Source organism: Indicator indicator, chromosome 3 (genome assembly GCF_027791375.1).
Source record: "Indicator indicator isolate 239-I01 chromosome 3, UM_Iind_1.1, whole genome shotgun sequence".
NCBI lineage: Eukaryota > Metazoa > Chordata > Aves > Piciformes > Indicatoridae > Indicator > Indicator indicator.
Window position 1 is genome coordinate 4688553 of NC_072012.1, and position 25344 is coordinate 4713896.

The 25344-nt window shown below is 45.2% G+C and overlaps 1 protein-coding gene across 5 annotated transcripts in view; it reads right to left on the reverse strand.

The window, feature by feature from the left end:
- Positions 1–25344, reverse strand: part of LRP6 (LDL receptor related protein 6) — a 127064-nt gene that overhangs the window by 17570 nt on the left and 84150 nt on the right. For 4 of the 5 annotated variants that reach the window (XM_054399948.1, XM_054399950.1, XM_054399947.1 and 1 more), the window contains 8 exons: positions 21079–21295; positions 19470–19759; positions 16059–16285; positions 14506–14690; positions 12007–12333; positions 7576–7778; positions 5152–5363; positions 4455–4645 (listed from right to left, as the gene is read on the reverse strand). In XM_054399948.1, coding sequence (XP_054255923.1) covers positions 4455–4645; positions 5152–5363; positions 7576–7778; positions 12007–12333; positions 14506–14690; positions 16059–16285; positions 19470–19759; positions 21079–21295 — 1852 coding nt within the window. The remainder of the gene's footprint in view (positions 1–4454; positions 4646–5151; positions 5364–7575; positions 7779–12006; positions 12334–14505; positions 14691–16058; positions 16286–19469; positions 19760–21078; positions 21296–25344) is intronic. The other variant, XM_054399951.1, reaches the window with a different exon arrangement.

The window sequence follows — 25344 nt, forward strand, 5'->3', positions numbered from 1 at the left end:
AGACCTCATAGGTCCTCCTACACAGCAGGAAGGCCTCCTAGCTCCTACACAGTAGGAAGACCTCCTAGCTCCTACACAGTAGGAAGACCCCCTAGCTCCTACACAGTAGGAAGACCCCCTAGCTCCTACACAGTAGGAAGACCCCCTAGCTCCTACACAGTAGGAAGACCTCCTAGCTCCTACACAGTAGGAAGACCCTTAGCTCCTACACAAGTAGGAAAATAAGCTATTCAAATCTGAGAATTCAGGACTGCTTTGCTTATTTTGCATGGTATAACATGGTCATTAACACTGCGATATTCAGTGAGGTTTATCAGATACTGAGCATAGAATTACTCACAAACACAAGGAATCTGCTTCAGTTATGAAATGCTGGAACAGTATCACAGAGTCTGAACATGTGCCACACTGAAAATTCACATATCAGTCCTGGTGTTGCAGGTGTCTGCCCACTGCTTACTTTTCACTTTGCCTACAGCAAATAGCTTTGCCTGTGTTCATTCACAACACAATTTCCAGTAAGTTTTTATATTGAGTCCTGTAAAACTACACTGTAGAGCTGAAAAAAACCCTCCCATGGCTCTACCACACCTACACAAGATAATGTCATGGACAAAAGACAAAGCTTTCATAATTTTATACTTTGATTCAATTCTACCCCTCTCTTTCCTTTAGAAGCAAGAATGGTTATTGACTTGTTGAGAATTGAATCAAGAGTAGGTTGATTAATCAACAGGGATGATGACCTACAAGAAAACTCAGCTATGAAAAGTGTCTGTATCCCTATGTCACTAAATGCATACAGAGCTCAGAACTGAAGCAACCTTCCAAACATTTAGCAAGTGGTAACAGCTAAAGCAGAACCAAGACAGTAAAATATTAATCCTCAGCTGGACTGAGCTCTTGGCCATCACTTTGGAACAACACCAGCCATAATCTGATTAAGAAAAGATGTGGCTGGATTCTGTAGAAGACTATACCCAGACTGATGTAGAAATTAACAGACTGAGTGATGCAAGTCAAATTAAACAATAGCTGCAACCATCTCTTAACCCCCACCAATATGAATCATTGCATAAAGGTAAGAAACAGCAACCTGTAAGGAGAAGAAAAGCTAAGCTGGGAATAGGGGAAAATACAAAGATGACAGGAAGGAATCTAGTTAAAAGTAAGGCCCAGATGGAGCCTGCCCTGCCCTGCTCTGCCATGCCCATGTTAATCAGCATGGCATTTTGCTCCAAAAATTTCACTCCCTTAATGTCTTCATCTTTCTTTTTCATCTTTGTGACCAAGTGTAGCTGACTCCTTTTGACTAAACCCCGACACTGAAATCCCTCCTTCCATAAAGCAACAATAAAATTCCATTTTGGGCTCATCAAGGGTGTTAGTCCCCTTTATTTGGAACGTCAGATGAAAGGGAGGTGTGATAAAGAGAAGCTTTGTCTCCTGGCATTGCCATTCTCTTTCCAGCAATACCTTTGACAAAAAGACTTAAACCCAACCAAATAAATACAAAATCCAGGGCACACCCACAGCTCATTCTATTTCCAAATAAAAATTACTTAATTCCAGAATCATCAGAGGTTTCCAAATCACAGTAACTATTCTGGACGAGAAGAATCCATTTCCAAATAGTTTCCATGGTAGGGAACTAATTCCAGTCATCTTGTCATAAACAACCCCTTAATCATCTGAAGAATCTGGTTAGCTTCAATAGGATCTTGAATTTGGGCAGCAGAACTAAGTCCTAATGCATGCCTGAAGGACTGGGAGGAAGGCAAGGACTGCATCACATAAAAGGCATTCTAGCTCTCCTTCTCTTTATAGATACTGGCAACTACAGGATCAATAGAGCAAGAAGCTGTGCATGTTTTTAAGAAACTAACATGCAGCAAAAGGACTGCTGGTAAAAAAAAGAGCCTATTAGTGAGCATTCCTGAGCACAGGAACACAGCTCAGCAGTTAGCAATTTATTGTGGAGATTACAGCAGTCTATTTGTGGTGCAAATGCCAAAAAGCAAGAGAGGTTTGGAATAATATTCCCTCATATTCTAGGAAAACATAGTGAGCTTTTACTACACCACACACTGGGGATCCAACAGCAGCATTTTTGGAAAGTTTAAAAAAAAAAAAAAAAAGCCCAGCAGAATCATTAAACCCAGACTGATGAGAATTCAGGCTTGTCTCCATCTCTGATGTCCTTAATTTCTGGCAAATAACAGACAGAGAAACAAAGCACATGTGAAGTTTTGCCACCCAAAATCTGCTGCAGAGTCCAATGGAGGCTATGAGGATGAACTGGGGTACTTGAACAACTCTGCTGTGAAGAAAGACTGAGACACCTAGGGCTGTTTAGTCTGCAGAGAAGGCTGACAGGGGATCTGATGAAGGTCTATAAGTCTCTGAGGGGTGGGTGTCAAGATGAAGGTGCCAGGCTCTTATTGGTGGTGCCCAGTGATAGGACAGGGGGCAATGGGGGCAAGCTGGAGCAGAGGAATTTCCACAGGAACGTAAAGAAAAACTTTTTCCCTGTGAGGGTGCCAGAGCCCTGGGGCAGGCTGCCCAGAGAGGTTGTGGAGTGTTCTCCTCTGGACACTTTGAAAACACACCTGGATGTGTTCCTGTGTGACCTGCCCTAGGTGATGCTGCTCTGGCAGGGGGCTTGGACTGGATGATCTCTGGAGGTCCCTTCTAACCCCTGCCATTTTGCTTTACTAGTGTTGGATCTGGGACAGCCTGGAACAAACTGGGATACACCTTACCTTTTTGTAAATTTTTTTTAGAATGATTCCCTAATTCAGGCTCTGGCCTGAGTTTTAAAGTAGTAAATAATCAGAATATCACAAATTCATTAGTGACCCTGAGTCCCCAGTGACACACCACATGAATCACTGGGAAAAAATGCTATCTAGCTGGGCTTAAAGTCCAACTATCTAGAAATGACATGCAAAACAAAAGCATATTTTAGTAACTTCATAAAAGGCTGACAATCCCAGTGGTGCCAATGGGATTCCATGCTGCTACTCTGAATGATGGGAGCCTGTCATCAGTGCAAGACCTTACCCCAACCCACCACAGTCCCTGTTTTCAAACGTTCTCACAGATTGCAAAGGGTGTCCTTATTTCCTTACAGGGACACTTATGCTGAAGTACAGGGACATGCACTGATCAAACTGGGGATGGATTTACTGTAGAATTAGGAGAGACTGCCACTGCAGAGCAGCAGCAGCAGTGCTGTGAAGGGGGCTATATCTCATAATCCACCAGAAATGGGTATGCACATGCTTAGAATATCCTGTCACTGCCAGCAGCAACATCCAGCCCAATTCACAGAATCACAGAATGGTTTGGGTTGGAAGCTCATCTAGTCAAATCCCCACTGCAGTCAGCAGGGACATCCTCCACGAGATCAGGCTGCTCAGATCCTCGAACAGCCTCTCCAGGGATGGGGTCTCAACTACCTCCCTAGGCAACCTGTTGCAGTGTTCCACCATCCTCGTGTTAAAGAACTTTTTCCTCATGTCCAACCTAAATCCACTCTTCCCTCATTTCAAATCATTGCCCCACATCCTGTCCCTGCAGGCCTTTGCAAACAGTCCCTCTGCAGCCTTCTTGGAGCCCCCTTCATGTACTGGAATTCATATCACAACAAATTACTGCTGAAGCCACATGAGACAGCTGAGCTGATCCAGCAGCTTGCTGAATCTGGCTAGTAAATAAGAGATATCTCAGCCTCTCACCCAATCTGACTACATAACTTTCCCTCTCCTCTTGTTCCAGTTCTGGTTGTTTGCTGGATTCTTTCCTGAATCAGTTCAGCTTCCCAAACCAACAGAACATTGTTCTCTGGTTTTCTATTTTTTTATATATTGTTACATTATTGTTTTGCTTATGTGACCTGAATGAACTCACAGAAGGTCAGACAAGCAGCATAACGAACCTCAGCGAGCAGGCAAAGAGAATTCCATAGCTGCAAGAGGAAGTTTTACTGCCTTTTGAGAACAGAGAGATGTCAAATCTGCCCTATCCTTCTCAGATAATTTCACTCTACATGATAGATACAGGAAAGATTTTCCCACTAACAATAAACTTTCCTCTGCTTGACACCTTACTGAACCAAAATCAATGCCTTCAGAAACAACCCTCTCCCTCCCCTTCCCCAAACTGCTGCAGTTTATCTGTGAACTGCCTTTGGAAAACCACACAAAGGTCTTGCAATGAGAAATGGAACTAAACAGCATGTGTAGCAATTAATAATGCAAATCACAGATAGAAGCATGAGACTGTAAAGGCACAATGTATGAATCATGCACATTCCCTGGCTGGGAATTTAGGGAGAGATTAGAATCACAGTACAGACTGTTTATAGTAGGAAGGAAAAACCGACAGCTCTCTCTTCGTTCCCCCACACCCACAGCACCCAAGTGAATCACTGCCTTCAAGTGATACTCTACCTGACAGGTCGCTGCTCTCGATTCTGCGCAGGTCTGAGTCAGCCCAGAACAACTTGCCCAGCTGGCTGTCGAGAGCTAAGGCTATAGGCTTGCTCAAGCCACTGAAAAAAAGCACCTCTCGTTCGGTTCCATCCAGGGCTGCCCGCTCGATTTTAGGAGACCTTTCCTGCAGGTTGGTGAAATACATGTACCTGGAACAGGAGTGAGCAGAGGAACAAGACTTTATTTGATCTTTCCATGGGTTTGCTGTATGACCTAGATAACAAATTCAGAGATTCACAGAATGCTGTGGGTTGGAAGACACCTCAAAGATCAACTCTTTCTAGCCCCCATGCCATGGGCAGGGACACCACCCACTAGCCCAGGTTGCTCAAGGCTTCATCCAGTATGGCCTTAAACCCCTCCAGGGAGGTGGCATTCACAGCCTCCCTGGGCAACCTGTTCCAGCATCTCACCACCCTCACTGGTAAGAATTTCTTCATAATCTCCAGTCTAAATCTCTCCTCCTCAAGCTTCAATCCATTCCCTCTTGCCCTATCACTCCAAGCCCTTGCAAAAAGTCCCTTCTTGGCTTTCTTTTAGCTCCCCCCTTCAGATTCAAAGGTGTTTTTATTCCAACAAACAGCAACCAACCTGCAGCAAGCAAACAATCTGACCCTCAACCTGATTTCCCCACATGGCTCTTTCAGCTCCATACCCTTTCTCCGGATTGACCACAATGGCCCTGGGCCTATCCTGATCTCCTTTGAGTACCACTCCCATGGGTCTGCCATCCAGGCGGGTGACATTGATCACATTGGTAGCTTCACAGGTCCAGTAGATGTAGCGGCTGTAGATGTCAATGCTCAGGTCATATGGCTGCATGTCGAGGTTCTGGTTGGGAACTGGACTTGTCACCACAGTCAGGCTCTACACAGGAAACAATAACAAGCCACAGAAGAGCATTTAATCTGCCCTAACGTGAGCAGATTCATCTGCTATGGATGCACCACATCAAGTTACTGCTCAGCAAAAGGAGGTTGCCAAAATATCATTAACTAAGGAGACACCCAGGTCCAGCTGCTCCACCAGCACCTTTGATCAGATACAGACACTTAGTGCTGTGGGTTTGTTGTAATGGCGATCTTGTCAGTTGGTTGCAGCTATTAAGACTTAAAAAGTCTGACTAGTAAGTTCAGTTTGTCTCTGTGCTCAAGATTCAGGGTCAGCTTCTTGTTTCCTCTGCTTTCTTGACAGCCCTATAGATTGGATAGAGCCAAACTCAGCACAAGTAGCACTCTGCAACAGAAACTCATTACTACTGATTCCAAAGCTGCAGCTGAACAAAGTGAACACAAAGTGAGGCCAGACAGCACTTGAAATTCTTGCCTCATTCTTCTCCACCATCACTGCCATCACTTTTGGGGCACACAATGTAGGGATGAATAAGGAATGGAAAGGCAACTCTGCCAACAGACAGAAAGGACATCAGCTAACATACGAAAGTGACTAGAGAACATTCCCAGCTAAGACCTGTGATATCTTCCAAAAAACCTAAAGTGACCAATAACTGCCGAACCACATAGCCTTACAACAGCTTTTTGGGAATCATAGAATCAGTCAGGGTTGGAAGGGACCACAAGGATCGTCTAGTTCCAACCCCCCTGCCATGGGCAGGGACACCTCACACTAGATCAGGCTACTTTATATGCTTTTGGGGGGAGCAGCCTCCAACTCTCAGCTCCCAAATTAGACTTCACCAGAAAATGTGCCTAACTTTTTTTGGCTTGTCACCTCTATGGAAGGGTGTGCCTGCAAGTTTGACTTTTGTTTATTCTGCTGAAGCTGCCAAAACCCTGGTGCCTTCGATTAGCTTTGAGTACTAAATTATTTAGATGTTCCAAAATTCAAACCATTACTAAATTAAGAGTTAAGGTTGAAGGGCATCCAGCAGGATTCAGCTACCACCACACCCACCACCAGAAACCACAGTCTCTTACAAATGAAACTGAATACAGCAGCTCTGTGTGGTTCATCTTAGTCTCCTGCTCCTCCCCCATTCAAAAGCTCAGGCAGGATTTATCTGAACATGTGAAAATGATTAAGCAGGCATTGCTCACAATTCATGTCACTCAACTTGTATAATATTTTGCCTCCTCCTTCTGTACTCCTCAATCAAATATGTTTTGCCCGTCTTACTACATCTCTTACAGGTCACTAGTTTCAAACTTCTTGCTCAGTGCCTTGGTGGTTGACAACTCTCTTCCTGTCCTCATCAGAACCTGGCTTTGGACACTCAGAACCTGTCTATGGACACTCAAAACCTGGCTTTGGACACAGCCAGACACTCACAAAGGCCAGCTCTCTTCATTTCAGAGTCAATGTCTCACATCCTGCTCACTCAACAACTCTGCCTTCTCTTGTGCACATTCCATTTCTCCAAAGAACCCTCCCTCCCAAGCTTCACTTCTTACAAACTGAAGTTTCCACCATTCCCCAACCAGAAGATAGCATTGACCAAATGATGTACTGTGAACAACAGCATCTGGAACCTAGCCTTCATTTTTCCATGCCTTATTTCTTGCTGCCCCTCTCAGATTACAAGTTGAGGACTCCAGAAACTCCAAATGCCACTTGTTTTGCCAAGTGACAGCCAGTAATCTCCAGGAAGTCCATGTATCTAAAGGATTCTTGGTTGGGTGTAAGGGATGCCTGCCCCATCTCTCAGGAATCACAGAAACATTCAGGTTGGAAAAGACCTCAGGATCACCAAGCCCAACCCAGAACCCTACTCTACAAGGTTCACCCCTAAACCATAGCCCCAAGCACCACATCCAAATCACCTTTAAACACATTCAGGGCTGGTGACTCAACTACCTCCCTGAGCAGCACATTCCAATCCCTGACCACTCTTGCTGGGAAAAAAATTTTCCTAATGTCCAGTCTAAACCTACCCAGTCACAGCTTGAGGCCATTCCCTCTTGTTCTATCACTAATTACCTGTGAGAAGAGACCAGCACCAGCCTCTCTGCAACCTCCCTTCAGGTAGCTGTAAAGAGCTATGAGGTCTCCCCTCAGTCTCCTCTTTTCCAAACTAACCAGCCCCAGATCCTTCAGTTACTCTTCATCACCCTCAGCATACCTGGCTGCCATCCTCCTGTGCCTTGCGGATGATGTTCTGCCGAGAGTCAATCCAGTAGAGCTGCTTCTCCAGGGGGTCGTAGTCAATGGCTCGAACATTCCTCAGGCTGTGGATGGGGAGTATCATGTCTGGACTCTGCTGCTCATCTATCACCATGCGGTTAATTGCATTCTTCTGACTGAACAACAGAAAGGTTGTCGGAGCTTGATTGGGTGGGAAAACAAAAAGAGGGTGACAGGGTTACAGACAGCAGTAACAGTGGGTACTGCACACAGAATCACAGAATGTTAGGGGTTGGAAGGGACCTCAAAAGACCATCCAGTCCAACCCCCCTGCTAGAGCAGGGTCCCCCAGGGCCAGGTCACACAGGAACACATCCAGGTGGGTTTGGAATGTCTCCAGAGAAGGAGACTCCACAACCTCTCTGGGCAGCCTGCTCCAGGGCTCTGGCACACTCACAGGGAAAAACTTTTCCCTTCTGTTCCCACGGCACCTCCTCCCCCATTGCCCCTTGTCCTGTCCTTGGACATCCCTGAGCAGAGCCTGGCTCCATCCTCCCCACACTGCCCTGCACATCTTTATCCCCAGGAATGAGGGCACCCCTCAGGCTCCTCTGCTCCAAGCTGCAGAGCCCCAGCTCCCTCAGCCTGGCCTCACAGGGAGATGTTCCACTGCCTTCAGCAGCTTTGTGCCTCTGTGCTGCAGTCTTTCAAGCAGGTCCCTGAGGTCTTACTTGAACTGAGCAGTCCAGAATTGGACATGATATTCCAGATGTGGCCTCAGCAGGGCAGAGTAGAAGGGGAGGAGGACCTCTCCTGACCTACTGATCACAGCCCTTCTAATCCACCCCAGGATGCCATTGGCCTTCATAGCCACAAGGGCACATTGCTGGCTCATGGGCATCTTGTTGTCCACCAGGACCCCCATGTCCCTTTCCCCTGTGCTGCTCTCCAAAAGATCAGCCTCCAACCTCTACTGGTCCATGGAGTTGTTCTTTCCCAGATGCAAGACTCCACACTTTGTCTTGCTGGATTTCATTCAATTTCTCCCTGCCTAACTCTCCAGCCTGTCCAGATCTCACTGTATAAACATTTTTGTATGTCCAATGACAACAACTACTGTATATAACCAGACAGTACCTACTATTTCATTCTCCTTCTCCTCTTGGAGAAAAGAAGAAAATCCAAAAATCTGAATCTCTCTTCAGTTTTGAAGGCCTTTCAAATGACTTTTTTTTACTATAGATGTCAGAACTGGCATGTAACAGGCAAAGATAATTTTTCAAGTTGCAGGACTAATGGATGTGAAGATCTGTGTCACAATCCTTTCAAAGAAGAACCATCAACCACGTCTCTCTAAGACCTGCCCATTTGCTTTCTAAAGCAGTTCCAGGGAAATGCAGCTCCACTGTGCTGTAACTGAACCTTCTGCTAGGTGCACTTCTACTTGCAGAGGAAGCTGAATGAAAGACAACACTGGTTCCTTACTCAGAGGTCCAGGCAAGAAAGTGCCATTGGAGTGGTTCAGTCCTGTTCCCACAAACCCTCTTCCTGCCTACACTGGAATGGAACCACAACTGACTCTCAGGGACATCTCTTAAGTGTATTTGCTCTTCTCAAATTTATCTGTATTTCTTATTTTTCAGTGCTCATCTGGGAATACTGAGCTGCAATCAGAACAAATAATCTGATTCCCTGCTCAGGCTTTCCAGATGCCCTGCAAAAATTTCTCAGACAAATTCTTTTGTTCTCAGAAACACCATCAAACATCAGAAATAAGATTCCCTTGCTCTAGGTTGCTGCAGTTTACTGGCTGTACCTCACAGTAAGTGAAAGCAGCACTCAATACGTTGTTAAACAGAAATTATCCCTGCATTACATAACTGGGTCAGAAACCAGAGGAGGCAGTTCAAGCATTTTTCCCTTTTCACAGCTCTCTCTTCAATAATGTGCTACCTGGAGCCACTGCTGTGCAAGACAGCACAAGAGCCAGAAATGCAGTTTGCAGCCTCCCTGAAGTCTGTACAAGCAATTCTCCAGAGCACAAGTCTGGAGAGATTAGCAGTGGGACACTGCACTCATTGAATCCAGCCTGCAAAACAGGTAATGCAGCACCTCCATGCAAGGAGGAGGTAGCAAAAGTCTCCAGAGAACATCATCACCCTGCTTTGCTTTTTTAGGCAAACACTTTGAACATTTGTTCTGGCAGCTGAAAAAGGTGAAGAGGAGTTTCCTTGGTAACTAACACTCAGTCCTAACATCCTGTAACAAGCAGACCTCACTGCAAGGTATTTTTGCTTTCTGGAAAATCTCCATTGCCCCTCCAAGCATTTCTCCAATAATTTAAGCCACCTTCTCCTTAGCTCTAAACTGTAGAGGAAAGCACAACAAAAGCAAAGCAGCAAAATAACGATTCAGAAACCATCAGAAGCAAGCAGTTAGGAGAGTAATGGAACGGGAAGGTTAAAGCAATGCAGGTAAACACACCATCAACCACGTAAAATTCTTTCTCCTTTTCCCAGCAGTGTCTCACTAAGATTGCTTGGCCTGCAACTTCCAATTGACTCGTGACAAAAAAGCAGCAGCAGGATTGCCCCCTTGAGTCCTCCAGTCTCTGAACCAGTACCAGTTTCAGAAATCCCTTCCCAGTTTTCATCGTTCTCCCCCCCCACAGCCACAGATTTTAACTAGATTTTTGGCAGGCAAACAGAGTGCAATGAGCATGTCTCCTGTGTAACATTCCCTTCAAACTTCAGGACACGTGGTAGGTCTGATGAGATACCACATCTCACCAGAGCAGTATGTCCTTCCCATAATTAAAAGAATCTATGCATGCATGAGCACAGTAATCCAAAAGGGAGGAGCTGGCCTCTAGACAGGACTTGAGCTAATAATAATATTCAGGAGTACATAAGCAAGTAAAACAGGCATGAGAGTTAAAAACAATTCATGTTCAAACTCTAGTGGCCAAGAAAAAAAAAATTAAGCTCCAAGCAGAGAAGGCTAAGTCTCCAATTACCTACAGATGAGGAGCTGGAAAGCTCCCAGGTTTGAACATGGCAGAAGGAAAACTTCTAATAGCTCATAAGCAGCTCTGAATTGTAACACAGAGAAACTTCTATTTTGCTCACATTTCCTGTGTTTTCCTCTTTCCTTTGTTTCCAAAAGCATTTTTACAAGAAAACATGACCTTTGATCATTTTGCTACTTAAATTCCACTGGAAGTCAATCTCCTCTACCTACAAAATCAGTCATCACCAGAGAGGTGCCAGCTGTGCTTCTCTCTGTATTGCAGGAAGGGATGAGAGTGGTAAAAGTACAAGAATCCAGTTGCAAGTGCCCTGTGTCATCAACCAGGAAAGGAATAGCAGGGGTGGGGAAGCAATGTTTTCTCTTCTCTGAAGAGCATGATACTCAAAAAATGCCATGGTGTGGCATTCGTGGAACCAGCTGCCCTGCTTCTGGCTGTAAAACAACAGTTGGCTCTCTCTACTCATGCATAATGTGGATGAGATACAATCTGTCTCTCTGCACCACGAATCTCTTCACCCACTGACTAATCTGAATGACACCAGTGGAAATCAGCCATCCAGTGTGGCTGCCAAAATTATGGGAGCTTCACTGGCAGCCAGTTATTGAGAGACGGATAAACTATTTGGTTAGAAACTAATTACACACAGCCTGAGGGGCCTCACTGTTCGTATTCTGCACAACAATAAAGTGAAATGGGGCTTGGCTGCACTGAGAACAGAAACCTCTGCTGTTGAGCGTCTCCTCACTGAGGAAGAAACACTTCTAGGTATAAGAGTGTACCTCAGCATCTCACCAGCCAGGAAACACAGCTACTATAGAATTAAATCACCACCTAAAGGTTACCACATAGTCCAGAGTACAGACCAAGCTATCGCATATCCTTTATGCCAGGCAAGATTAGAAATAAGAAAGCTGATAAATAAACAAGCAAGCAAGGAAGGACTTGAGAAGGGTCTGACACAGATACAAAACCCAGAGCATTTTGATCTTTCCTGTTTACACAGACTTCTCTGAGTCACTGAACCATTCACCAACAGCCACTCTCCTTATTTCAAGGTGTTACTAGTATGTTGCAAGATTTTTTTTTTTTTTTTTGCTTTCAATATCCCAGACTCCCTTAAAAGTCAGATTTTAGTGTTAGGTAACTCTATTTAAAAGCACATCTTTTGATTGTTATCTTTATCTAGATACATCTCCTGCTTCCTGTGGAGAAAGGAAGACAAAGAAACCAAATATTTTTCAAATGCATGTTTAAAAGAAACTAGCTTTAACTTGGCCCAGCAGCAAAGGAGCTTCACTATCTCATGTAAAAATCAAATTCCTCTTCCCTCCAAGTACAATGTTTGCATTTGTCACTGACATCTGCTGCTCTGCTTTATTTTCATTCATTCCAGCTTACCACTACAGGTCCTGTTGTCAGAGTTGAGGGAATAGTGAGCTGGGCAGCCACAGACAAAACCACCAACAGGGACTGCTAAGCAGAGGTGGGAGCAGTGACCATTGCTAGAAGCACACTCATTCCAGCCTGCCTGCCTGGAGGAATGGAAGACCAAGATGTCCATAACATAATCCAGGTGCCCTTGGATGATGGTTCTGTTCTGGCCACTGGTCTTGTTGGCTCGCTCGATACTGCGCCGGCTCCAGTCTGTCCAGTAAATGTAATCCTGGTATTGAGTCAAGCCAAAGGGGTGAGGCAAGTCATCAGCTATAATCTCACGGTCAAGGCCTGTTTGCAAAAAAGGAAGGGAGAGAAAAAGCAGAATTATGTGCAGACAAATTAAATGCTCTTTAATGTTGCTGGACATTCACCCTGTACAGAAAGGTTAGCAGGTAATTTAAAGTTACTCTTTATAATTTACTTTTGTAATAATGAAGGTAACATGCACTGTTCAAAAGACCACCCTGAGGTCTCAAAGCCTGAGGTCTCTGCTCATCTTGCTTGTGACTCACAGAAGACAATATGGGCTTACTAAAAAAGAAGTCTCAGTTTTGAAAATTATTAGGGTTCTGTCCCATGCCTCCTCCCTGAAGCAAACAGGATCCCTCTGGAGGAGATGCAGGATTCTGTGTTACTAGTTCAGTGTCTCTCACACCAGATTTGAGTCTCTGCCTGCTGCTTCCAGAGACAGAATTGAAATGAGCTTAATATTCTACATCATATTATGAGAAAAATTAACTGCACAAGGTTAAGCTGGCCTGTCTCTGGAAGGACTAAAAAGGAAGGAGCAGTCAGACACTCAAGGCAGGAAACAGTTAATTGTGTATACAGTGGAAATGTTAAGAGACCTTAGGGAAGGGAGCACAGGAGGTAAATGATCTCAAGCCACTTTATTACCACGGAAATGCTGCTGTCCAGTCACAGAAAACGAATGGGGGATTCTGAAGCAAGAAGTCATTATTCCCCCTTTGCACAGAGAAGTCAAGGATGCACAGCCCTGCGTTCTCTGTTGCCTCTAGCCATAGACACGGGCACAGGATGAAATTCCAATGCTATGTCCCGTTCCACACAGGGGAACACACCAAAACACATGAGGAGCTGAAGAAGAAGCTTTTTTTTTTAACATAGAATTATAGAATTCCTAGAAAGCATTTTCCTGTTTTGACCTTTTTCTAGCTTTGTTCCACTACTGCAAACCTACTGTTTAAAGCAGACTAACTCCTTCAGCCTGAACTACTGGCTAGTGATAAGGCTTATCCGAACGATGTGGCTCACAACAAGGCAGCCCAGAAATGCCACAAAAAGATACTGTGCAAATCTGAGAGGGTTTAGGTCCTCAATGCACTACTCTAGAACAGTGACAGAACAAAACATTCTGCCTTCATTTAGCTGCAATGGTTATAAAACAATTCCACAGACCCCAAGTGTGACCAGTGCTAGGGCAGTGATGGTGTCCTCATACTGGGCCATGCTGAAGCCACAGCTTAAGCACTGGGTTCAGTTCTGGGTGCCACAGGACAGGAAAGACATTCAAGGACTGGAGGGTGTCCAGAGAACAGCAAGGAGGCTCAGGAAGGGTATCATATGGAGGAGAGGCTGAGGAAGCTGGGGTTGTTCAGTCTGGAGAAGAGAAGGCTGAGGGAAGATCTTACTGCTCTCTGCAGCTACCTGAAAGGAGGTTGGAGTGAGGCTGGTGTTGGTCTCTGCTCCCAGGTGACCAGCGACAGGATGAGAGGAAATGGGTTTGAGTTGTGCCAGGGGAGGTTTAGGATGGACATGACAAAAAACTTCTTTAGTGAGAGAGTGGTGAGGGGTCAGAAAAGGCTGCCAAGGGAGGTGGCAGAGTCACCATCCCTGGAGGTGTCCAAAAAGCTGTAGATGTGGTGCTTCAGGAAATGGTGCAGCAGTCATGGGAGTTCAGTTACAGTTGGACTAGATGATCTTGGGGGTCTTTTCCAACCTTAAAAATTCTATGATTCTACCATCCAGGAAAAGCTCCTTAGCATGCAAGGATAATGGCAATGACAGTGCCTGAACTCTGAGAATACCAACAAAGATTAAACCCCAAATTGTGTTAAATCACATTGTGAAAAATGTCCAATGAGCTGTTATCTTGGCTTTCTCTCTACCCTTCTACAGATGAAGTGTTTGTTATGTTTGCCAGTGCTCTTCAGAGCAGCAAAATAGGAGTCTCCAAAACACTGAAAGTTGACAGCTTTGTCCTACTTGTACAGCTTGTATATTTTAACTCTGTGAGCAACTACCTCACCTACAAGAAAATTGAGGCCTTGCTAAACACTGTGTTGCATAAACATCAGGTACAGAAACATCAAATGTTAAAGAGCTGTGAATTTAGAGAAATCTATTTTTATCTTAAGACCTGTATCTTTGCATTATTTAAGCAGTAATTTGCCACAGGGAGCTGTGAGAAAGCAGCCCAGATGCTGCCCAGAGGCTTACCTAGCATGTTGGAGGACTCTATCAGGTTGGTGTCGAGGTCGGTCCAGTACAGGCGGCGTTTAGCGTAGTCAATGGTTAAGCCATTGGCACGTCCCACGTTGGGTACCAAGGTGGTCCTCTCACTGCCATCCATAGCAGCTCGATCAATCTTTGGCTTACCACCCCACTCAGTCCAGTACATAAACCTGATGAAAAGGACAAAGCAAAAAACATCAATCAATCCATTACGTTCAGTCCAAAAGAGAACTCAAGGTGAGAAAGAAAACCCCTTAGAATGAACCAGAAAAAAACAAGAGCTGTGAAATCTGAGCAGTTATTGAGTCCCTTCACACTAAATGTTGTTTGCAAAATACAAGCAAGGTAGTGAGGCAATTTTCCTCAAAATGCTTCCAACATTGTTTTTTCCACTTGGAGCTAAATTTCCACCAGCAATTTCCACGTGAAGCACTTCAATCCCAATTACGTCATGCACATCAGTTAAGAGGTTGGCTGTTGGGCACCTTCATTTCACGGAACCACAGAATGTTAGGGGTTGGATGGGACCTTGAGAGATCATCCAGTTCAACGCCCCTGCCAGGTCAAGATCATCCAGAGCAGGTCACACAGAAACACATCCAGGTGGGTTTGGAATGTCTCCAGAGAAGGAGACTCCACAACCTCTCTGGGCAGCCTGCTCCAGGGCTCTGGCACCCTCACAGGGAAAAAAATTGTCCTTCTGTTCCTGTGGCACCTCCTCTGCTCCAGCTTGCCCCCATTGCCCCTTGTCCTAAACATTTGAATCTGAGAAGCTTCTTCTCAGAAACTCTTTCATTTTAAGGCGAGGTGGGTGTAAACGTCTCCACCTGTTCTATGTCTTGGGTTCCCTTGTCCACACCAACTGAAAGTGCTGCCTTATCCAAAGGGACACACCTGCCTTATTCTCAGACAATAAGCTTCACTCCCCCACTCTCAAGTTAAATTACTTAATACTTCACTGGACTCTAACTTGTGATATAAAGGATCTGAATTTTTAAAAGGACAAATATTTTCTTTTCATTGCCACAGTCCTTTTCTAATTAATGAATTTCATCAGCCTAAAACTACTTTGATTCTTTGGTTAATTAAAAAACTAAATATAAATCCCTTTTTAATGAGCTGTTCTGATTTTTTTTTCCCCTCAGTGATTATTCAGGACATTAGGAGTGTATCCTTAGGAAGAAGTTATTCACCCTGAGGGTGGTGAGATTCTGGAACAGGCTGCCCAGGGAGGCTGTGGATGCCTCCTGCCTGGGGGTGTTGAAGGCCAGGTTGGATGAGGCCTTGAGCAGCTGAATCTAGTTGAGAGGTGCCCCTGCCCATGGTGGGCAGGTTGGAGGAGGTGAGCTCTGAAGTCCCCTCCAACCTGAGCCATTCTAGGACTCCTCCAGCCCCCATAAACTACCAGGTTGTACTCCTCAGCTCAGTTCTCTCAGGAATTCCACACCTAACTGCCATGCCCTAGAGGAAGCAGCAGTGATGTTTTTCCCAATTCCTGAACAGAAAATTCTGAACATAAAATTACATCAGCAACTTACCCCTCAGCAGGGTCCAAGGCCAAGGCACGGGGACTATCCAGATCTTTCCACACCAGCACCTGGCGGTGCTGCCCATCCAGCTTGGACACCTCTATGCGGTTAGTTCCAGTGTCAGCCCAGTACAAGTTCTTTCCCAACCAGTCTACAGCCATGCCCTCTGGGTAATCCAAGCCAAACTCCACCACGTGCTCCAGTGCACTGCCATTCATGAAGGCTCTGCTGATGGTCTGCAGGGATCCAGAGATACACAGGCAAATGAGAACCTTCAGCAGTCTGTCACTGGGCTGCTCGATTGCTTTGTTGCTTTTTAAAGACTTTCAGATTTTAGGCATGGCAGAGGAAAGAGGACCTTACAATATGCTACTTATTTGCAAGGCAAACAATGCTGCTATTCAGAAGTAATGATTTACTGTACTCTGTGAATGTATTCTCTGTCAATTACAGCAATGTTTCACTGGGGAAATAAATGGGATAACTGGTCTGGGTCAATTAAGCAGTCTGCATGCCAAAGTGACCTTAACAACTCAATGCCAACTTCAAGAAGGAAAGGTTTTGGCTCTCCCAGGACTATACAAAAGCATCAGTGCTATGGCACAGAACACTTTTTAAAAGCAGCCTAGAAAAAAAGTTCAGGACAGAACAGCAAACAGAAGAAACCAACCAATGACTGATTTACAGAATCACAGAATAGTAGGGGTTAGAAGGGACCTCCATATATCACCCAGTCCAACCCCACCTGCCAGAGCAGGGTCACCTAAGACAAGTCACACAGGAACACATCCAGGTGGATTTGGAATGCTTCCAGAGAAGGAGACTCCACAAACTTTCTGGGCAGCCTGCTCCAGGGCTCTGGCACACTCACAGGGAAAAAATTTCCCTTCTCTTCCCATGGTACCTCCTCTGCTCCAGCTTGCCCCCATTGCCCCTTGTCCTGTCACTGGACATCCCTGAGCAGAGCCTGGCTCCATCCTCCCCACACTGCCCTGCACACCTTTATCCCCAGGAATGAGGGCACCCCTCAGGCTCCTCTGCTCCAAGCTGCAGAGCCCCAGCTCCCTCAGCCTGGCCTCACAGGGAGAAGTCCCACTCCCTTTGCATTAGCCATCCTGGCCACAAGGACACACTGCTGGCTCCTGGTCATCCTGTGGTCTGTGAGGACCCCTATGTCTGCTTCCCCTACACTGCTCTCCAACAGGTCAGAGCATGGGGTCCATAGGGCTGTACTTTCCCAGATTCAAGACTCTCCACCTGTCCTTGTATTTCATTGGTGCTTCAGTACTAATAGTTTAATCTAATTTCACTAAGGATAATTTCTTCTTAGTCTTTTATTCAAAAGACTTCTTTTAACTCTTGCTACCATAGATCTGCCTGTGAGAGCAGATACATTTTTATTATGTGCCAGAATTTGTGCACTCCCTGATTTACTATGAACATCTAACAAGCCTGAAAGTAAAGGAATAACATTAGGGTGGTATAAAATTCTTTCTGGAAAATGTGGGTTTCCTTCTTGTGTTCTTAATATTCCTCTCCTCAAATTGGTAACCCACCAGAAGTTAACACAGAGATTGATTTCTTGTTTACTTCCTCATTTGGATGCTACCTGCTAATTATGGCAGCTTGTGACAGTACACAGCAGGTGAAGCTTGCATCTCAGTCTTCAGCTCTCTCACCCTTGCTCAGATCATTGCTTTATTTTTCTTTCAAACACAGCTCAAATGAATCCCATACCGAACGAGTTCAGCCAAGTCACCTCTCTCAAACTCATTTAAATTGTGTTTTGAACTGTTACAAAGGTCCATGGGTTATTACTGGCACAGGTCTCAACCAAGCTGAATTTTATCAAAAATTCCTTTTTGGTGCTCCCAATTCTGGAAAAACAAAGGGAACAACCAAACTCACTGAGCACAGAGCTGACAGACAGATGATACACAGGCTTCTGTCACTCCCTTAGCCACCATGTTTCAACACCTACCCTCAACCTTTTCCAATCTGTCAGTCCAGACCATAGACCTGTTTTCCAAAGCCTGTGATTCTTCATGTCTCATATGCAGTAGCTATAGAAGTTAATGAATGGGTAAAATTCATTTTCACCTGATGATCCAAGACAAGACCTCACCCATTAAGCACGTCTGGCAAAACATCTGTGACCCCCAAAAAAATCTCCTGCCATATGGCATTTTTTTCATCTTTCAGCCAAAAAAAGCACTAATGTTTGCAAGTTATCCTTTATGTGAAAATGTATACATTAGATTTGACTGACATGATGGGTTGAGCCTGGCTGAATGCCAGGTGATCACTGAAGCCCTCCATCATTCCCCTTCCAGCTATGACAGAAGGCTTCTGCATTGAGGTAAGGGCAGGGAGGGATCACTCAGCAATTACTGTCATGGGCAAAGCAGGCTCAACTTGGGAAAAAAAGTAGTTTAATTTACTACCAATCAAATCAGACCAGGAGAATGAGAAACAAAACTGAATCTTAAACCACCTTCCTCCCAACTCTCCCTTCTCCCTGACTTTAGCTTCAGTCCTGATTTTCTCTACCTCCTCCCATCCACACAGGGGTACAGGGAATGGGAGTTGTGGTCTGTTCATCACACACAGTGTCTGATGCTCCTTCCTCAGGAGGGTACCACCTCACACTCTTGTCATGCTCCAGCATGTGACCCTTCCATGGGGTGCAATCTTTCAGGAACAGACTGCTCCAGCATAAGTCTCCCAAGGGATCACAAGTCCTGCCAGCAAACTTGCTCCAGTGTGGGCTCCCCTCTCTCCATATGTCCACAGGTCCTGCCAGGAGCCTGCTCCAGCATGGGCTTCCCACAGAGTCCCAGCCTCCTTTGAGTATCCACCTGCTCCAGAGTGAGATCCTGCAGGATCTCCACCGTTAACCTCCATGGGCTGCAGGGGCACAGCCTGCCTCACCATGGTCTTCACCACAAGCTGCAGTACCTGGAGGACCTCCTCTCCCCACTCCTTCACTGACCTGGGTGTCTCCAGAGTTGTTTCTCTCACTCCTCTCTCTGGCTGCAATTGCTACTGCAGGGTCATTCCCCCTGCCCTCTGATAAACGTTATCACAGAGGCATCATCACATTGCTGATGGGCCTGGCCTTGACCAGTAGCAGGCCCATCCTGGAGTCACCAAGCACTGGCTCTATCTATAAAGGAAGGTTCTAGCAGCTTCTCACAGAAGCCACCTCTGAAGCCCTCTCTCCTTTTATCTCAACCTTAGCACACAAATTGGATAGAAATGATTTAGAGGAGAAAATCCTGATGACAAAAATGTAAGACATCCTTAGAACAATTTCTTCTCCCTGTTTCTTGACTCCTGTAAATCACATTTGTCAATCTAGTCTTGAATAGCTCAAGAATCTTGCAACAACTTAGGAGCCAATATGGAATAAAGTTCTACCTTCAGTGAAATGTCAGTCCAGTAGATCCGATTGTCTGTCACATCAAAATCCAGGGCAGAAGCTTCCTTGACTCCGGTGAGTGGAATGGCAACGTTGTTGTTGTTTGTTTCTAAAGAGATTCTCCTGATATCTGCTCTCCGAGAGAAAAGCAGGAAAGCTTCTGGGACAATGCAGGTCTTCATGTCACTGATGAGCTCCAAGCCTATGGGGCAGGCACAGCGAAGGCCTTGGGGCCTGTACAGACACAGGTGGCTGCAGCCACCGTTATCCTCTGCACAAGGGTTTGTACCTAAGCAGGCAAGAAAAGCAAAGCAATCACTGCAAACTGAATTCAGCCAGGAGAGGAAGCCAGCCCTCACAGGCAGCAAGAACACTGCAAGAAATACAGCTAGCTTGTCTCCTTTTATTGTCTGAACCAATTCACTTTTGTCCATTCCTGTAACCCTCCAGACAGGAGTGACTGGGCTGGAAAGCCAGTGCTTGTTTTCTTGACTCATTGAAACAAACCCTGTACAAGGGAATGGGGATCTGGACTCCAACAGCTACCCATGTTCCCAACTCACAGCACAAGCACTGATGGCAATAAGCAAGCACTAGTTCTGCTGCCTTTTAGAGTTACTTACCCCAGATGAGCTCCTAGAGATGAAAATCTTGCAGCTCTGTTTTAACACCCATTCAACCTTCTCTTTTCCCAGGATGCTCATAAAGCAGCTCTTTGCAATACTACCTTGTCTACCAGCACATGCTAGTAGACATACCAGTTGTACCATCCACTAAGAGAAGTCCAGAATTACCAAGCTCAGGTGGTGAAACAGTTGGAAAAGGAGCTGCATTTAAACCACATATACCTTAGGGCACCTTGTTAACGTGGCAGCAGCAATGCAAACATGCAGCTCAGTTACGTTTGACTCATTTCCTGGGACACAATCCAGACACAGCAGCACGCTGCAAGTCCAGTCCACACAGCAGGATATTCAGGGAACCTGATGAGTTCTGCAATTCTAGATTGCACTGCTACCAGTGTTTGAAAAGCCAAGAAGAGCAAATGTAAAGATCTTGCTTTTTTTACACTTACCTACACTACTGGAGAGAAAGTACTTCCAGTTACTTTTAAAGATGGTTTTGCAGTATTTATGTGAATAAAGCACTAAGCAGGCTAAAACTGGCTCGTTGTTAACTTTTGCATACCAACAGCACATGTTCAGACTGCAAGATGAAAAGCTGCTACAGCTGCAGCTTCATAAACATCTGGGTAATCTAACAGCTGGCTGCTATAAAGAGAAGTTCTCACCCTCCATGATCCTTCTTCTCCCCTTACTGGTCTCAGGGTTGTTCAGACCTATAAGCTTCTCCAGTTCTCTAAGAACCAGAAAAGTACCTGTTTCGTGGGGTGCTTGGTTGTTTCCCAGACTGATAATACTTCCAAGTTAGAGAACTGAAGCACCTCACCAAAGACCAACCTCTCCCCGTCCAACTGCAGCCTGCTCTTCTCACACAAATAGAACTGGACTCTGCCCATTTCTGAAGATGTGCCCTGGGCTAAGTGGTATCTGCAGAAGAGCACTGCTGACATTTTGTTTCACTTGGCTTGGTTATAGTCTCACTCACCAATGATCTGGTGGACGTTTGTAGCTTTCAGGCCCATCAGATCAGGCAGTTGATCTATGATGATCTCTCTCTCTGCTGTGCGCTTATGCACACGTTCAATGCTGCGTCTCTGCCAGTCTGTCCAATAAACGTAGTCCCCAAGCAGTGTGAATCCAAAGATGTGAGGCAGCTTGTCCTCCACCAGAACTCTTCTCCCAGTTCCATCAGCATTCATGACCTATGGATACACACAAACACAAACTTATTACATATACAGAATAATTCTGTCACTGTTTATCAATGAACCAGCTGCTCCAGTTAGATTTCAGATTAAAGAACAATATCCTTAGCCACCAAAGTTATGCAGCAGCCTAACAGAAACACAGACTATTTCATGGAATCATAGAATGGTCCAGGCTGGAAGGGATCTCCAAAGGTCATCCAATCCAAGCTCCCCCAAATCAGCAGGGACATCCCCAACTAGATCAGGTTGCCCAGGGCCTCATCCAGCCTCACCTTGAATATCTCCAGGGAAAGATCCTCAACCACCTCCCTGGTCAACCTGTTCCAGTGTTTCACCACCCTCACAGTGAAGAACTTCTTCCTGATATCCAATCTAAACCTGCCCTTCTCTAGTTTGAAGCCACTGCCCCTTGTCCTGTCACTGCAGGCCTTTGTAAACAGTTTCTCTCCATCCTTCCTGCAGGCCCCTTTCAGGTACTGGTGGGCTGCTATTAGGTCTCCCTGGGTACTTTCCACAGGTACTTCCTGAAAAGGCCACGGAGGATTCCTTCTGCATAAGGCTAGTCTCAGAAGATCACGATGTGAAATTATGACACAATACTTCCTCTGTATGTGCTTTAGGAACTAACATTATGTGTGCACATTAGATGTTGCCAGCCTCTCTCATTTCCAACTGGTTTTCTAACATGTCTCTTGGTTTTATGTGGCAGACACTGTTTTGCAGAAATGAAGCCAAGCTTGCAATGCCAAGCAGTCCTGGCTCAGCAGCTGGTAGTCCAGAGCCCCTCCCCAAGCAAGCTTTCCCAGAATCACAGAATTAAGGCTTGAATAGACCTCTGAGATTACCAAGTCCAGCCTATGACCTAACACCACCACATCGACTAGGCCATGCCACCAGGCTACAAGATAGCAACCACAGAAGGCCTCACATCAATTCTAGAATGGTCTAGAATATCTATGGAACATGTTTATATTCCCAAGTCTGAATAAAGAACCAGTTTTACATTCTTCAAAAACTGAATTTCATTAATTCTTCTACTGATAGGAACAGTGAGAGTCTGTAAATAATTGCATGCCTTTGATCAAGACACCTGAATTTACTCTCATTTTTCTCTACTGCTAAAATGAAGTAACACCTACCTCCTCCAAGAGGCACTGAAAGGATTAAACACATGGATGCATGTTCAAGTGAGCAAACACCTTATCCATGCCAAATATTACTACAGACAGTACCACTGACATCACTGAAGACAGTCCTGTGCTTTAAGAGAGCTTAAAAACAGTTCAGCACTGCAATTTAACAGAAAACTTCTGAAGCATCTCTGCTGGTTTAAGTTTACAGTTTCAGTTTCCAGCAGGTAGACTAGCACTGAAACAAACAAACACCCTGCAAAACAACCACCAAGCCAACAGGAAGGACAAAACCTGCAGACCAATGTGATTCACAACATTCACAGCAGCATCCTGAGGCATTAAAACATCCTTCCTGCTACCCAAGGATGTTCCAAATTAAGGACTGGAAAAAGAGTGGCTTACAAAAATCACTTCACCGTTTCCAAATCTCTCTCTTCTTTGTGGAATTAAGAGAGCCATAGACAACTTTGGATGGGGTTGGGCTTGATCTCTGGAGGTCTCTTCCAACCCCAACCATTCTTTGATTCCTGTTCTTCCCATGACTCAGACTTGTGCAATGACAACCTTCAGGTTTAGCAACTCTGGCTAGACGGATGATGTTTTGTGGTCAGAAGGCTAGTTTGGAGCAACTCCTACCTTTTGCCTACCCAAGCACAGATGGGAAGGGAGGAAAGCAATAGAGCAACAGAACTGAAACCCACACCTTTCTCACTATATAGGATAAAGTGTAGGATAATAACATATTTTTAAGTTCACTAAGAAAGATGGAAAAAAATGTTAAAATATTCACAATAATCCAATTTCTCCTTAGAACTGCTCCCTGTCTAAACTTCTTGACATTGCAACACTTGCTCTAGGCATGCCTAGGAGAAGAGAAGGCTCCAGGGAAACCTAAAAACAGTCTTCCAGTTACTGAAGGGGGCTACAAGAAAGAAGGCTGCAGAGGAACTGTTTGCAAAGGCCTGCAGTGACAGGATGAGGGGCAATGGTTTGAAATGAGAGAAGAGCAGATTCAGATTGGATGTGAGGAACAAGTTCTGAACCAGGAGGGTGCTGGAACACTGCAACAGGTTGCCCAAGGAGGTAGTTGAGGCCCCACATCCCTGGAGATATTGAAGGTGAAGCTGGAAAATGCTCTGAGCAACTTCTCTACTAGAGGATGTCCCTGCTGACGCAGTGGGGTTGGACTAGATGACCTTGAAAGGTCCCTTCCAACCCAAACCATTCTATGATTCTCTGTTAGAATGGCAACTGGATACCGATGAGCACATTTCCTACAGAAAAACACAAGGGGCTCTGTGACTGCTGGTTCCTAGGAATAAACTCCATTTCGCTTTCTTTAAAAACAGCTCCCAATCACTCCATGGAATCAGTTTACCAAAACACCTTCAGTCTAGGAACATCCATGACACACCTCTACAAACACACTAGTGCCCACATGTTTTTATCCCCTGCATTCTCACCAAGGTGCTTTAGAAAGTCAAGAGTAGTACTTGGAGCTTCACTTTTGCTGTATCGTGCATTTAACATCCTAAAGCTGTAACTTATGTCTTTCCACTGATAAACAAATCAAAACATAGTTTTTGCTATCACAGATTGTTTAGCTGGGCTCAGAGCCCAGCATAATTGCCTAATTTCTGGCCTTCCCTCTGCAAACAAGACCTGCTATTTCATTTAGTCTACTTCAGAAAAATCTCAGCATCTGCTGGCTCTCTCAGTTCCTAGCAGCATGCCTCCTACGCTCTGTTTTGATAAATGAGGTTGTTAAACAACACATAATGGCTAACTTTAAAACCAGGGACAGAGATTTGACATCTGTAAGATGAACTGTCAGTTATAGCCCTGAAGTGCATCACCCCTTCAGGAAACCATCACCACCACCAAGCAAAACTGGTCATGCCTTTTTGTTTATCACTGCTTTCCTACCCTAAGTCATCTTACAGCTCTGTGATGCCTTGTTTTTCCCTCCCCCTTGAACAGGAGAGATAAGCCATTTGCTTGCAGCTAATTAATACATGCCAATTAGTGCTTGCTAAGCAGACCAAAAAGATACACAGAATGGATGGATGGATGTTGCAAAATGAATCAACTACAACCACACAGTAACAACCACTAAACCAGCACTATTTCAAAGCAGTAGTTTTAGAAGCTACTTCTTGCCTAGTACTCATGAAGTGAAAAAACTTCTAGATTAAGGGGGTGCTTAACCATGGGAAAGAGATTTAGTTGGAATTTGTACACTTCAAGATGATTTTTAGTAACCTTCAAAAGAGAAGCTGTTCTAAGAAGCTTCCTCTTACTACAGAACCACAGAACGCTAGGGGTTGGAAGAGACCTCCAGAGATCATCCACTTCAACCCCCCTGCCAGAGCAGGAGCACCTAGGGCAGGTCACACAGGAACACATCCAGGAGGGTTTAGAATGTTTCCAGAGAAGGAGACTCCACAACCTCTCTGAGCAGCCTGCTCCAGGGCTCTGGCACCCTCACAGGGAAAAATTTTTCCCTTCTGTTCCTGTGGCACCTCTTTTGCTCCAGCTTGCCCCCACTGCCCCTTGTCCTGTCCTTGGACATCCCTGTGCAGAGCCTGGCTCCGTCCTCCTGACACTGCCCTGCACATCTTTATCAACAGGAATGATAGTAATAAGCACAAGAAAAAAGAAACAATCACTAATCAAAGTATTTCAGCACCACATTTTCACACACAGAAATTCGGGTGACAGCCCTGTTCCAGCTAGTTCTGCTTTATGCAGAAAGTACATTCATTCCCCGTCCCAGCTCACCAGAGTTAGCCCCCCACAATAGACCCCCACCTTCTGCTGCTCTGAGGCAGTGTCCCGAGCCATTTAAGCTGCTTCTAACCACGATGTAGTGTGGGTTTCACATTCTGAGGCCATTCGGAATCCCACAAA